Source organism: Molossus molossus, unplaced genomic scaffold, assembly GCF_014108415.1.
Source record: "Molossus molossus isolate mMolMol1 unplaced genomic scaffold, mMolMol1.p scaffold_m16_p_2, whole genome shotgun sequence".
Lineage (NCBI taxonomy): Eukaryota > Metazoa > Chordata > Mammalia > Chiroptera > Molossidae > Molossus > Molossus molossus.
In genome coordinates this window covers 69,096,523-69,112,551 of record NW_023425355.1, presented here as the reverse complement: position 1 = coordinate 69,112,551, position 16,029 = coordinate 69,096,523, and the positions used below count along the sequence as shown (strand labels likewise).

Sequence of the window (16,029 nt, the reverse complement as noted above, 5' to 3'; positions counted from 1 at the left end):
TCTTGGGGTTGGAACACCTAAGAAGCCATAATGAAAAAGATTGAGCCCTGGCCAGTGTGACTTATTGGTTAGAGCACAGTTCTGTGCAATGAAGGGTCTCAGTTTTGATCCTCAATTAAGGACACAGTTAAGGGCAAGTATCTGGGTTGCAGGTTCAATCGAGTGTGGGAGGCAGCTAATTGATGTGTCTCTCTCATATCGATGTTTGTTTCTCTTTCTCTCTCCTTTCTCCCTCCCTCTCACTCCCTGTAAAAATCAATGGGAAAAAATACCCTTGGGTGAGGATTAACAAAAAAGAAAGTAAAAAAGAAAGAAAAAGTTTGAGAGATATGACTTAACTTTTGTGTGGCACAAGCACCATAAACCAAATGAAAAGTAACAATAAACTGGGAAGTCATTTGTATTTAGTGACAGAGGATTAATATTTATATTACAAAGAGCACTACAAATCAACTTTAAGAAGATAAGCTTCAAAAAAATATATACAAAGGATAGAAATTCACAAAAGAAATATAAATGACTAAAAAACCCTAGCAGAAGCCCAACCTTACTAGTGATAAAAGAAATGGAAATTAAATTAGATAACGAGATAGGCAAAAATTAAATACTGATAATATCCAGCACAGGTGTGGGGAACTGGACACTCATATACTGTTGGTGGAAGCATTAACTGGGTACATGTGACAGTACTTACTCCCAGTGTTATATGAACAGACCCTTTCACCTAGCAACCCAATTTCTAGGACTCTATCCTATAGAATCACTTGTAAATATACATAAGCACATAAGTATAAGAAAGATAAATGCAGTTTTATATGTACTTGTGAAAAAATAGATATAACTGATTTTTGTTAATAGACAAATCCTTAAACTGCACTTCTATTTATTTTAGGGGACATAACTGTTAAAAAGAATGAGTTGTATCTGTATGTACTGACAGGAAAGGATGTCTGTGATATACCACAGAATAAAAAAAAACTAATTGCATAATATTATTGTATATACTATGATGCCACTGTGTTTTTTTGAAAAGTATCCCTGTGCATATATATAAGATTGTATGTATGTAAAAAAGGCTCTAGAAAGACACATACCAAACTATTACTGCTTACTCCTAAAGAATGTGATTTCAGGGTTAAGAGAGTACTCTTTAAACTACTTTAATTTTAACAATAGTATTGTACTATTTTAATTTAAATTTTATTATTTTTTTTAATTTATTTTTATTGCTGAGGGTATTACAGATGTCCCCTATTTTCCCCCCTCCACTAGGCTCCAGCCCCACCCCAGGTCTTCACCCTTATTGTCTGTGTCCTTGGGCTATGCAAATATGCATATAAATTCTTTGGTTAATCTAATTTTATAAAACAATGGGCTATGTACTACCTTTGCAATTAAAAGAATTCATAGCATTCAATTGGTAAAAGGAAGGGATCAAGTCATTCATTGCTGATGGGAATATAATCTAGCACAATCTTTCTAGAAAGAAATATGGGAACTTTAAAAAGATTGAACCCTTTGACCTAGTGATTTTACTTTGGGAACTTACCCTAAAAAATAATTAAAAATGAACATGTGAGTACAAAGCTAGTCACAGAACCTTTGTTTAAATTTTTCATGGTTATTTATTGGTTTTCCTTTCCCAATTCAATATTGTAAAAATGTTTTAACATTTTAAAACAATATTTTACTTTTAATATAAAATATCTGCATAAAAGAAGAAAAATTTTTCCTTTCTACCTTCCAATTCCACCTGCTCTGCTGATGCCCTAGCTTTCCTGCTTCCCTTTCTTCTTATGTGTTCCCTCCCTTCCTCTTAAGGTAACCACTGTTAACAGTTTCTTTTCTCAATCTCAAGGGTTGAGAGCCTAGTTTTGAACCCTATATCTGTCATAGACTGTGTGTCCTTGGACATGAGGCCTACCTCATAGGGTTCCTGAATTAAATGAGTTAGTAGTTTATGTAAAATACTTAATTCAGAACAGTGTATGGCACACAGGATGCTATCAATGAACGTCAGCTACTATGTATTTTCTGTGTGTACAAATGTGTTTTTCTTGTACTGACACTACTTTAATGCTCATAACTCAAATCCATTTTTTTCTTTACAAAGAACAGCTCTATTTGTTTTCTAACTGACAGTCACACAGCAGAAATATATCTATTTATCAAGGAGTTGATCAGCCTGTCAGTCACACTCCGCGGTGGGGGGTAAGTGGGCTGGAGAAATCATGAAGACTCACTTCTTATGTGTGCAATTTTTAAAGTGGGAGAATTGGAGGTCATATTTTGATCCTTTTCTTCTTTTTAGTGTTTCCTTAAGTTACACATGCTTATTGAAGAAGATCCAAAAAATCATCCAGCAAAAAAAGCAAAAATTTTGCACGACTCAGGAGATGACCGAGAAATGTGTTTTTTATCATCCTCACCCGAGGACCTTTTTCCATTTTTTTTTTGTTCAGGTAGAGTGGGAGGGAGAGAGAGGAACAGAGAAAGAGAGAAACATCGATGTGAAAGGGACACATCGAGTGGTCGCCACCCACACAACCAACCAGGGCCGGGGACAAACTGCAACCAAGGTACATGCCCCTATCGGGAACCGAACCCGGGTCTCTCCGGACCGCAGGCCGACGCTCTAACCGCTGAGCCAAACCGGCCAGGGCCCGAGAAATGTGTTTTTATTTTTATTTATTTATTTATTTTTTGGTACGTGCCCCTAGCGGAAACCGAACCCAGGACTCTCTGGTCCACAAGCAGATGCTCCAACCACTGAGCCAAACCGGCCAGGGCTACAAATGTGTTTTTAAAAGGATATACAAACAAATGCATTCTAAGCATACTTCTGTATCTTGCCCTTTTCCCCTTAAGATATGAATTGGAAATACTCACAAAACAGCTAACATTTAAGTTTTTTGACTTTTGACCACACCAGATATGCTATGCAGTTTATATGCTTTATCTCATCTGAGCCTCATAACAACCCCATAACGTTGTATCATTCACCATACCCATCCCCCATTTTATAGATAAGGATATAAATTCAGAAAGTTTAAATAATTTTGCCTAAAGTCATAAAGCTAGGGAGTGGCAGAGCTTGGACAAATATATGTCAGTGAGCTACTACATACTTTTAAAGTGGTAATACCCATTGTCACGGAAACACACATTTTAAGTTAGATAAAGAATAGTCAACACATGCATATATATGCACAGAATTACTCTAGAACAGCAGTTCTTAACCTGTGGGTTGTGACCCCTTTGGGGGTCTAACGACCCTTTCACAGGAGTCCCCTAATTCTATCATAAAACATGTATTTCCAATGGCGATTCATAACAGTAGCAAAATTACAGTTATGAAGTAGCAACAAAAGTAATTTTATGGTTGGGAGTCACCACAACATGAGGAACTGTATTAAAGGGTCTCAGCATTTGGAAGGTTGAGAACCTCTGCTTTAGAAGGATATACAAGAATCTGATAGTAGTGGCCGCTTTTTGCAAATGAATTTGGAAATGAAATGCAAGGGCAAGGATGGGAGGAAAGCTTATAGTGTATATTCTTTTACTGCTGATTTTTGTACCCTGTTCCTATACCTATTCGAACAAATAAATATGATTTAAAAAATGCCCTTGCATTCAGAGCTGCAAATTCTAAAATAATCCAGGCTGACAAGGTAGGTGACAAAAGAAGGTTGTCCTCCTTCTGTGCCACACCAATCACTCCAAACCTTTATGAGCACAGCCCCCAGATGTCTGTCACTTTATGAACTAATTTTTTTTTTTATCCTCACTCGAGGACATTTTTCCATTTTTTGTTCAGATAGAGCGGGAGGGAGAGAGAGGAAGAGAGAGAGAGAAACATCGATGTGAAGGGACACATCGAGTGGCTGCCACCCGCACGACCAACCAGGGCCGGGGACAAACTGCAACCGAAGTACGTGCCCTTAGCGGGAACCGAACCCGGGTCTCTCTGTACCGCAGGCCGACGCTCCAACTGCTGAGCCAAACTGGCCAGGGCTGAACTAATTTTTTTTTAATCCTCACCCGAGGACATTTCTGCATAGAGCGAGAGGGAGAGAGAGAGGAAGAGAGAGAGAGATACATCGATGTGAGAGAGACATATCGATTGGTTGCCACCCACATGACCCCAACCGGGGCCAGGGACAAACTGCAACCAAGGTACATGCCCTTAGTGGGAACTGAACCCGGGCCTCTCTGGTCCGCAGGCCAACGCTCTAACCACTAAGCCAAACCAGCCAAGGTCAGATGTCTGTCACTTTAGAATGGCCAGATTACCCTTCTGATTTTCCCTATGAGGCACAAGAGTAACCAATTTACCAGGAAACCAACTCTCCTCCTCCTAGTATTGTAAATTCCTATCTGTCCCTTTACCAACTTCATTTCTCATTCCTAATCAGTATTTTGCTCATCTTCTACCTTCCTAGTTTAAGATACATTTCCCTTCCCATCAAAAACTCACATCAGTTCAGAGTATGAAGTAGAAAGAACCCCTGACAGAGTCTGAAAACTGCCACTTACTAGGTTTTAACTTGGTAAAGTTACTTAACATTCTCAAGGCAAAGCCTCTTGGTATATCAAATGGCAATGATGATTAACACCTTTCTGAAAGGCGGCTTTATGACAATGTTTGTGAAAAATACTTTGTAAACTATGAAATTCTATTCAATTGTTAATAATTATTCTTGTCAGATCTCTAATAGACTGTGTAAGCTCTTTGTCCACAGGGACTACTTTTCTAAATTCTCCAATGTGCTCACACCTAGCAGGCACTCAATAAATGTTTGTTAGATTTTTTTAAAGACAGAGAGAGAGAGGAAAAAAAGGCCAAACTTCAAGGTTGGGGTAAGAATCACCACCTCTGCTTTGAATCTTTAGGGCTGCTACAAAAGGAAGACTGGAGGTCCACTTGTACTGCCTTCTCCAGTGGAAATATGATGTGCGTTTGTTTGGCATCCATGTCATCAGTAAACTTGTGTTCTGCTTTTTCAGTAAAGGTATTAGATAAATTATTTATTTTATGCATATGCACATATATGTCTATATAAATACCCAGCATAGATAAAAAAATATATATTACTCTTAATTAAGTATGCTAAAATGAAATATGATGTCTGATATTTCAAAATAATACAGATGGGCCCTAGCCAATGTGGCTCAGTGGTTGGAGCATTTGTCTGTGGACCAAAAGGTCACAGGTTCAATTCTGAGCCCTGGTCGGGGCACATGCAGGAGGCAACCAATCAATGTCTGTCTGTTTGTCTGTCTGTCTCTCTTCTCTCTCTTCCTCCCTCCATCCCTTCCACTCTCTCTAAAAATCAACGGAAAAAAATATCCTCAGGTGAGCATTAACAAACCAATAAAAAAAAATACAGATGGAGGAAGTGGGTGGGGGTTATAGATGAAACAAAGATTGTCCATGAGCTAATGACTGCTAAAGCTGGGTGGTGGGCTTTGTTTCAAACAATCTTGCTTATGTTTGAAACTTCTAATAAATGAAGGTTTGTGAAGTGTGCTAAATCAAAGGTGAGCATAACTAATGCCTAACATAGCACTCTGCACATAGGTAGTCAATAAATCTGATGAATCAATGAAAGACTATGGTGTCAGATCTAGTAAAGAGCACAACATGAATAGATTATTAAAATTTTCCAAGTTAAATCACAAATACAATTTAAATTCTATTCTCTTCCAAGAAAGAGCACATGAAAAGATGAGTGGTAATAAAGGTAGGTAGTAACAATGGTGATAATACAAAACGTAGTATTTGCTGAATGATCACTATATGCCAGGAACATTGATCAGAGCTTTACATGCATTATTTCATTTAATCCTTACAATAATCCTATAAGGTAGGGTTTTTTTAATCCTCACTTGAGGATATGTTTGTTGATTTTTTTTAAAGAGAGGAAGTGGGGGAGAGAAAGACAGAGAGAGAAAGAGAGAGAGAGAGAAACAGAGGAAGAGAGAGAGAAACAGCAATGTGATAGAGAAAACAATTGATCAGTTGCTTCCCATATGCGCCCTGACTGAGGCTAGAACCCACAACCTAGGACTGTACCCTGACCTGGAATTGAACATGCAATCTCTGGTGTACAGAACAAAACTCCAACCAATTAAGCCACCTGTCCAGGGTGAAGTGGGTTGTATTTTAAACCCCCATTTTACAGATACAATATCTATGACTCTAAGCTAAGGGATACTAAATAACTTGCTCAAGATCATGTAACTAGTAAGTGGTAGAGCAAAGATTCAAATATAGATCTGATTTCAAAGCCCATATTCAACCAGTGTATGAAACTGCCTTTCAAGTACTTCATAAATCTTTCAATGCTACTGAACTTAAAAAATTTTGAAAGACTTTGATACTATATTAAAATCTCCCCCAAACTTCCATATAATAAAAGTAATGAAGTCTGGCCTATATGGCTCAGTGGTTGAGCATTGACCCATGCACCAAGAGGCTGCCAGTTTGATTCCTGGTCAGGGCACATGCCCAGGTTGCAGGCTGAATCCCCAGTAGGGGACATGTAGGAGGCAGCCATCCGATCAATGTTTCTCTCTCATATTGATGTTTCTATCTCTCTCTAAAAAAAATTTTAATAAAAACATATTTTTTAAAAAAGCTACAGAATATACCTATTATCTAAACACACAGGATAACAAAGAAAAACACTTTGCAGGATTTAATTCTGGCCATTCCTGTCCAAGTTTAATATATAAGTTTTATGCAGCTGTAAAAACAAAAGGATCTATTACCCTTTGAGACAGCATGGAGGGACCTGGAGAGTATTATGCTAAGTGAAATAAGCTAGTCAGAGAAAGAGAAGTATCACATGATCTCACCTATATGAGGAATCTAATTAACAAAATAAACTGATGAATAAAATAGAAACAGGGGCATGGAAACATGAATCAAACTGAGGAATCTCAGAGGGAAGGGAGGGTGGGAAAAGATTAACCAAATAACTTATATGCATATATACACAGCCCATGGACACAGGCAATAGGGTGGTGAAGGCCTGGGGCAGGGTGGGAACTGGAAAGACAGGGCAATGGGGGCGGGAGTGAAAACGGAGGACATCTGTAATACAACAATGAAGATAAAATAAAATTTAATTTAATTTTAAAAAAAAGAATAGGAAGGCACTACACCATTTTAACAGGCTCAATAACCCCATGTGGCTAGTGGCTACTATATTGGAACGTGCAAATATATAGAACATTTCCATCGCCAAAGTAAGTTCTACTAGACAGCACTATCGAACCATTAGTTCTCTATCCCTTTGTAAAAAAAAAACCCCCCCAAAAAAACCAAAACAAAACGGCACTGCTGAGGTCCTTGTCATTCAGCTAAAACACTGACTTTGAAACTTTAATGTGAATACAAACCACTTGGGATCTTGTTAAAATGGCAATTCCTATTTAGTAGGTCAGAGGTAGAGCTTGAGATTAGGCATTTCTAACAAACTCCCAGATGATGCCAATTCTGCTGGTCCACAGGCTATGCTATGTTCTTTCCCTTCTTGTTGCTAATTCCCAACTCCCAATCATTCTACCTCACCAATTACACTTTCTTCAGCACACAACTCACAGCCTTTTTCTCCATCTCAATCCCTGCCATCACCCTGCATGATTTCAACCATCCAAATTGGACAATCCAAGCAACACCCAGCCAGTCAATGCCTTGACCTTCAATAATGTCCATCAGCTACTCAATTCCTATAATCACACCTTATAATTAATAACCTAAAATGGTTCTACCTCTGAAATACCTATATCACACTTTGGGACCACAAACAATTGCTATCCCAAATCCTTTCAATCTCATTGGTGTTCAACTTTATCAGGATCTCCAGACTATAATCCGTTCCCATTTGTCTTCTTTTCTTGCCTTCACAACCTTATCTTATATTTCTCTCTTGAAAATATCCTAAATTCCTTTACCGCTTTACTTCTTTGTTGAGCATACTTGGCAAAATCACAATTCTGAATTAACCAACTTGCCACTTTCTCTATGCTACACTCAGGATCCTAAATCGCTGGAGGAAAGTCACACAACCTGACTGGTAATATCACTACATAAATTCATGGTTACCAACCTCAACTGGGCCCTCAACAGTCTAGAAATCTTACATTTCTCTAGGCAAACTTCCTCTCCCTGTCTTCACAACTATTCTTTCAAACATTCTCTTTCCTTCAACTTCCAACCCTCATGCTTTTCCCCACATTCTCCCTCATAGAGGAAATAGACCAGATAGGAAAAACCTATCCTTTTCCTTAACTTCTATTACAGTGGAAATACCCTCCTATTACAGGGCAATTGTTCTGCTTATGCAATGAACCCTCCTTCCTGTATCTTCAATCTCTTCTTGCCCATAAGATCTTTTCTCATAAGTATTTATATATCAAGTAACCACCCCTCCCAAAAAAGCCAATTAAGTGAAAGAATCCAATCTGAAAAGGCTATACAATTCTAACTATATGACATTCTGGAAAAGTCAAAACTAGGGAGACAGTAAAGATATTCTCAAATTTAATATTTCAAAACACAGTTCATGTATATCAAACTAACATGACAGACTGAATTATATAGTATTTATCATTTTAAGTATTAGCAAAGTAGGTATTGAGCCACAGATGGCAAATGATGATGAAAATGCCACAGGTACCAATTCCTCTTTGCTGTACAGACTAGTGCAGTACAATTTTCAAACAAAGACAGTCCCTAAAATACAATCCTATAAACCCCCATCATAAATTACAATCGTAAAGTAGAACATATGTTTCCCATTAGAACAATGAAATAATTGGAAGTTCTGTTTCTGACAAATATCAAATAAATACAATAAATTCAATAACAAAGTCAAATAGATGAATGTTATAAAAGTCCAAATTCAATATACAAACTCTGTAATACTTTTAGATTGTAAAACTATGCTTCACGTTCTACAATATGAGTATAAACACAACGTGCTACAAAAGTATACACGAAACTCAAAATTCAAATCAATTGTATCACAAATTTGAATTGTAGTAATCCTGTCAGTTACATTAAAAGTCATCTTGAAAAGCATGTATTTAGACCGTTCTGATTAATAAGTTTCTCAACGCAAAAATGTCAAAATTATTCTACTTTACGTAGTCTGTAGTGACTTTTTTCTACCACTAGATGGTACTATCAGCTTCAGAAATCTAGAGAATAAAAGGGGAGATGTCTAAATCATTGTTGCCATCCTCAAATATCCTGCCTCAGTATGCTCATATACTTGTATTCGTCAGGTCATAAGTCTCAATCCTTGGCTTGCCATATATGGTCACTACAATCTTAAAGAGAATCAAATAAATACACTGTTAAAATCTGAAGTAATGAAAGGTGGGAAAGCTTACTCTTAACCTTCCACAAAAGGTTTTTCAATTCAATTCTAGAACTAAGTAAGGAAGAAAACTGAAGAAAAACACTATAAAGGTTTATCAGTTGCACTTTAGCATTTCAGAAACAGTCTGTTCTTATTATTTATCCAATCTATTTATATTAAAAACAAATTTTTGCTGAAGACTATATTTAAGCATTACTTTTTAAGCATTTGGACTAATCTGAAGTCCAAAGTAGAAACACTATTTTGTATTATAAAAGCAAGTTCTAAGAGATAAAAAAAAAAGTCCAAAAATTTTAATATGCTAACACTGATAATTAGGTAATTCTTTATAAAAGAAACAACTTCCTAAAACAATAGGCTCGAACCATTCTAACACGTTCTAGGAAGCTAAAAAAACTTTACAGATCATTCATCTAAATGAAAGGATAGAACAATCTCAGATTAAATCTAACCCCTTTTATATTGCTAGAAAAAGTATCAAAACCACCTGTTTGAAAAGGTTTAAAACAAGTCAGAATTCGATTTGAGAACTCTCCCATACCTTTTAAAGACCAAGTACAACTTAACTAATCATATATACACATGACTAACCTGGTTTTGCATAAATTTAAGGGAAAACAAGCTATAAAATAATTTAAGGTTTATATTTTAAAAGTGATTACTTCTTATGAACATGTCTATTTAAAGAAAGAAGTACTGTAATGTGAATAAAAATTTAACAGAAAGACTGGTGATGACAAAATGTACTAGTATCCCCAGTTCACATATCTGTATCAAACAGTAGGCCAATTATTAACTTTATAAACTTCTAACACACTTACATAATTACAGCTATCCCTAAACATTTAGAATCATTTCTCCCTTAAAGAAAATATTCTCGATTAACTCTTTATAAGAACTTTGAGATAAAAGTTTACTTAAAAATGTGGATATCTTCACTATTGAACATTACTTTTTCCTAATGCTTTTCTTAATTCTTAAAGTGTATTCAATATTGACATACAAATTAATATAGTATATTACACTTAAATTTCCTCTTGAAATTTAAAATTGGCTGAAATGACATACCTTCAGAGTTATGTGCAGTTTTCTTGTGTTTCCGGCAATAAACCCTATAAAAAATGAAGAAATTAAAATTTACCAAGTAAACAAACTAAACCTTTTTTTTCAAAATATGACTTTATTTTTCTTTTTAAAGAAAGATATTGAAATATATTTCTATGTCTCCACAACCCAGTGCCAACCATGAAGCATTACCATCTTTGCAAGTTCCCGTCAGTCCCTCCCTGAATATCTGCCCATTCTTCTCCCTCAGAAATAACCATTATTCTGAATTTTGTTATAATCCCCTTATTTTTTCTTTTTAAACTTATCTTTATTGTTGAATGTATTACAAACGTTCCCCTTTTTTCCCCCATTTGAGCCCTTCCTCCCCGCTACCAGTCCCCTCCTACCTTCCCCACACTGTCTGTGTCCATTGGTTATGTATATATGCATAGAAGTTCTTTGGTTTATCTCTTCCCACCTCCCCTCTTCCCTTTGAGGTTCCTCAGTCTAACAATCAATCTGTACTTCTTAATTCCTTCACCTTTTCACCCATCCCCCCAACTCCTTCCCATCTGGCAACCAACAAAAAGTTCTCTATCTATGAGTCTGTTTCTGTTCTGCTTGCTCATTTTGTTTGTAGATTCCATTTTTGATAGATATGTATTCATTGCCATTTTATTGTTCATAGTTTTGTTCTTCTTTTTCAAGAAGACCCGTCAACATTTCATATAATACTGATTTGATAGTAATTAACTCATTTAGCTTTTTCTTGTCTGGGAAACTCTTTATATGTGCATCAATTCTAAATGATAGTTTTGCAGGATATAGTAATCTTGGTTGTAGGTCATTGCTTTTCATCACTTTGAATATCTTTTGCCACTCCCTTCTGGCCTGCAAAGTTTCTTTTGAGAAATCAACTGACAGTCTTATGGGAGCTCCCCTGCAGGTAACTAACTGCTTTTCTCTTGCTGCTTTTAAGATTCTCTGTCTTTAATCTTTTGCATTTTGATGATGATGTGTCTTGGTGTGGACCTCTTTGGGGGGTTCATCTCTGTGCTTCCTGGACTTGTATTTCTGTTACCTTCACCACATTAGGGAAGCTTTCTGTCATTATTTTTTCAAATAGGTTTTCAATTTCTTGCTTTCTCTCTCTTCTCCTTCTGGCACCACCATGATGCAAATGTTGGTATGTTTGAAGTTGTCCCAGAGGCTCCTTACACTATTCTCATTTCTTTAGATTATTTGTTCTGATTGGGTGTTTTCTTCCTTATATTTCAAATCAATGGTTTGCTTCTTGGCTTCATCTATTCTACTACTGATTCCCTGTAAATTATACTTTATTTCAGTTAGTGCAGCGTTCATTTCTGACTGGCCCTTTTTTATGTTCTTGAGGTCCACACTAAGTTCCTTGAGCTCCTCACTAAGTTCCTTGAGCATCCTTATAACCAGTATTTTGAACTCTGCACCTGTTAGATTGCATATCTCCGTTTCATTTAGTTCTTTTCCTGGAGTTTTGTTCTGTTCTTTCATTTGGGACATATTTCTTTGTCTCTTCATTTTGGCTGCCTCCCTGTGTTTGTTTCTATATATTAGGTAGAGTTGCTATGTCTCCTAGACTTCATATCATGGCCTATTATAGTAGGTGTCCTGTAGGGTCTAGTGGCACAGCTTCCTTGGTCACCCCAGCTAGGCCATCGAGGTGTACCCTTCATGTGGACTGTCTACCCTTCTGTTGTAATTGAGTCTTGATTGCTGTTGACACATCAATTGAAGGGATTTATTCAGGCTGATCAGCTGCAGGGACTGACTGTGACCATTGATCACCAACCTCTGACTACCTTGGTGGGCTATGCAGGGCCCACCACACACAGCAAGACTTAGTTCAGCAGGGCTCTGATACCCACTGAGGTTAGCCCTTTAGTGTGTCCTTGTGGAGGTCGTTGGGTGGTGGTGCTTTGCATGGCCTGAAGCTGTCCACTGGGTGTGCTGGCTCTAGGGCAAGGTCAGCCACTGCCAATGTTCTACCTGGAGCCACCAGGCATAAGTTACCAAGCAATCTACAGATAGCTTCTTCTTGTGCTGGTCTTAGAGGTGTCCAGGAAAAGCCAAGCTGTGAACCATGGCTGGCTGCTTCTAGTGCCAGGCCTGGGGCCAGTTAGCTAGAGGTATGAGGCTCGCTGTAGCCAGATACTGATTGCTTGAGTGGACTTAGGAAAATCTGAAACAGGAGCCAAGACAGTCCAATCTTATGGTAAAGCCACTGGAAACAGCTTGGGTGAGCCTGAAAGTTGGGTGGGGTAGGGCCTCAGGGAATCACCAGGGTGGGGCAAACAGTGTGAGCCAGGTTGCTGGAGTCCCAGATATGGAGCCTGTTTGCCTGCCCTGTGGGGTAAGGGCTCTCCAAAGGATCAACAGCCTCCACCTGCATGTCTGGGAGAACGCTGCCTCTCCTGCTCTCACCCCAGTGCCAAACAACTCAGTTCTTCCCCTTGCATCTCTGGTGGCTTTCAAGTCACCTCCCCATGCTGGAGCCTGGAGGGAGTGGATCTGAATAAGTTCGTGCCTGGGCCCTTTAAGAGGAGCTGCCTGGGACTCCAGGAGCCTCAGCCTCCCTCTGCCTCAATTACTGCTGGTTTTTACAGCCAGAAGTTATGAGGACTCTCTTCCTGGTAGTGGAACCCTGAGCTGGGGAGCCTGGTGTGGGATGGGGACCCGCTGCTCCTCAGCAAGGACCTTCCCAGCTGAGGTAGCCCCCATGATTTATGTGGAACCAGCCCTTCCATGCCTCTGCCCCTCCTACCAGTCTCAATGTGGCTTGTACTTTGATTTCGTAGTTGTAGGACTTCCATTCAGCTCAATTTCAGGCAGTTCTGAATGATGGTTGTTCTGAAGTTTACTTGTAATTTTGATGTGTTTGTGGGAGGAGGCGAGTACTGCATTTACCTATGCCATCTTCTAAACCCTTTTTTACAAATTAAGAAAAGGAATGGTATACTTCACCCCAATCACAAGCTGGATTCCAAAAACCTTATTATCAAACTTAGTATGCCATTTCTCTAAGCATTAAATTATTTACCAAAGACACTCTTTACAATGATGATGAAGTGTTTTGAAATTAGAAAAAATTTTATAAGCCTAAAGAAAGTATAACTATTAAAAAAATTAAAAAGAAGTTGAATAATTACATGTAAATTCCTTGTGAAGGTTTCTCTCGTATTTGAGCTTTATCATGCAATGCACAGTGGTAGTGGTATGTCCTGTGACACGTTTTCACATCACAACCAATTGTTGCTCCAGGACAATGGCACAAAGAACACATCTACAGCAAAACAATAAAATAATATTAGTGTGTGATTTTGCTAAGGCAGTGATATCAGGTTAAAGGTATAGTAATCTCTGTCAAGGAAAACAAATTGGGTAATGAAAAGTTTGTAATCAATAATGCAATTTTTCTTGTGTTTTTGCCAAGAAGTAATTAGAATATAATTCCACTGGAAGTGTTTTTTCCCAAGTTAAACAATAACAAAATTAACAGAATATTATTAGTGTCTATTTAGTTTCACTATGGTCAAGAGAAAATTTGAAATGTTGCAAATCAGGGATGTAAACTGTATAGAACTTACACCTTTTCAAATCCACATCTTCCTAGAAATGTATAACTGGGGAAAATGCCTCATACTGGAAAAAAATGATTCCTTCATATTTTCACATAATCAATGAGAATCTTTGGGGGAAAGGACTCTCACATACTATTTGGAAGCCTGGTAAAATCAATTTTAAGTGAGGAAAGGAAAGAGGATAAAATAATTAGGTAGATTTCTAAATACCTCAAGTTCTAAAAATATTTTGTGATGTCAAGTTGATTGTGAAATTATGCTCATCTGTTTTAATTTAATCTGTTACTTACCTCTTGCATTATGAATTCAGACAAGTAGATAAAAGAATAGATACTTTCAACATATTTTAATATACCTTACCTTATGACTTTATTGAATATTTCATATTGTTTAACTATCTTATGACCTAAATTTAAGAAAAATTTATTTTAAAAAAGTAACATAACAATGATTGTTAGTGGTTTAACAGTATACTGTGCTAAGTGGACTTTTAATGAGGCTATCTCCTAAGTCATAAATGCCATGCCAAAATAAACTTATAATAAGGTAAATCTTAAATTTGTTTTTAGATTGCTAGATACCTCATTCAAAACTGTCCTTATTCCTCTTTACTAATTAAAACATAAAGAACTTTACCATCCTAATTTTGGATCACTTGGCCTCTAAGCAGTTTTGTTGAACCAAAAGGCTAATATAAATTTCAGTAAAATCTCTTATATTTCTCTAAGCAAGTCAAACACTCAACCTCTTATTCAAGCTATCTTTTAAAAACTACTCACATATAAGTCAGAAACAGAAACATTCTCAGTACAGGTATTTCCAAGAAATCATGAGAGCCAGTGTCCATTATTAATACTAGTGAAATACTCCAGAGTTCTTTAAATAAATATAGAAACTTCAAAGTATTACAGTAAAAAGAAATACTATGCTACATTACCAAGCAGAAAAAGCTGTTAAATACTTTTAAGTGGCTTATAAATTCTTGAGAAGGTGGAACATTTGCACTGCAGCTTAATTAGGAGGTTCTACTATTTTAGTAAGTTATACTTCTAATCAAAACACATACTTATAGAAATTTTGGAAAATACAAAAGAGCACAAGAATTTTAAAAATCACTCATAGTCACCAAGCAGAGATGCCATTAAAGTCTTACAATGCTTATGTGAAAGTATTTTCTACGTAATTCTGTATATACCATTTTGCAACCTGTTTTTTTAACTTAATAAATTGAAAACGAGCCTCACTTCATTAAAAACTCTACTACAGCCCTGGCCAGTTTGGCTCAGCGGTTAGAGCATCAGCCTGTGGACCAGAGAGTCTCAGGTATGGTTCCCACTAAGGGCACGTACCTTGGTTTCAGTTTGTCCCTGGCCCTGGTTGGGGTCGTGTGGGTGGCAACCACTCGGTGTGTCTCTCTCACACCGATGTTTCTCTCTCTCTCTTCCCCTCCCTTTCTCCCTCCCGCTCTATCTAAAGATAAATGCAAAAATGTCCTCGGGTGAGGATAAAAAAAACAAAACTCTACTACAAGTAGTTAATCTTGAAATTACATCTAAAATGTGTTTGCATAAGTACATTTAAAAAAATTATTAAATTCAATTAGCAAGCAAAAATGAAAGAAGTGGTACTATTAAAAATACTATATTGGGGGAAAAAATCCTCAACACTGGCAAAGATACAGTGAGACTGGCAATCTCAAATGCTCCTGGAAATTGGCACATGCTCTCTGCACAGTAAATTGCCTTATTTATCAAAGAACTTTTAAAAAGTTTAAATTCTGCCCAGCTGGTATAGCTCAGTGGTTGAGCGTCGACCCATGCACCAAGAGGTCACTGGTTTGATTCCCTGTCAAGTCACATGCCCAGGTTGTGGGCCAAATCCCCAGTGGGGGCATGGAGGAGGCAGCCAATCAATGTTCTCTCTCATCAACGTTTCTATCTCTCCCTCTCCCTTCCTCTCTCTAAAATCAA

The 16,029-nt window shown here is 37.4% G+C and overlaps 1 protein-coding gene across 7 annotated transcripts in view; it reads right to left on the bottom strand.

Annotated features, from left to right (window-relative positions):
* Positions 1 to 16,029, bottom strand: part of PHF6 (PHD finger protein 6) — an 86,778-nt gene that overhangs the window by 52,463 nt on the left and 18,286 nt on the right. For all 7 annotated transcript variants that reach the window (XM_036270496.1, XM_036270497.1, XM_036270493.1 and 4 more), the window contains 2 exons: positions 13,628 to 13,761; positions 10,464 to 10,507 (listed from right to left, as the gene is read on the bottom strand). In XM_036270496.1, coding sequence (XP_036126389.1) covers positions 10,464 to 10,507; positions 13,628 to 13,761 — 178 coding nt within the window. The remainder of the gene's footprint in view (positions 1 to 10,463; positions 10,508 to 13,627; positions 13,762 to 16,029) is intronic.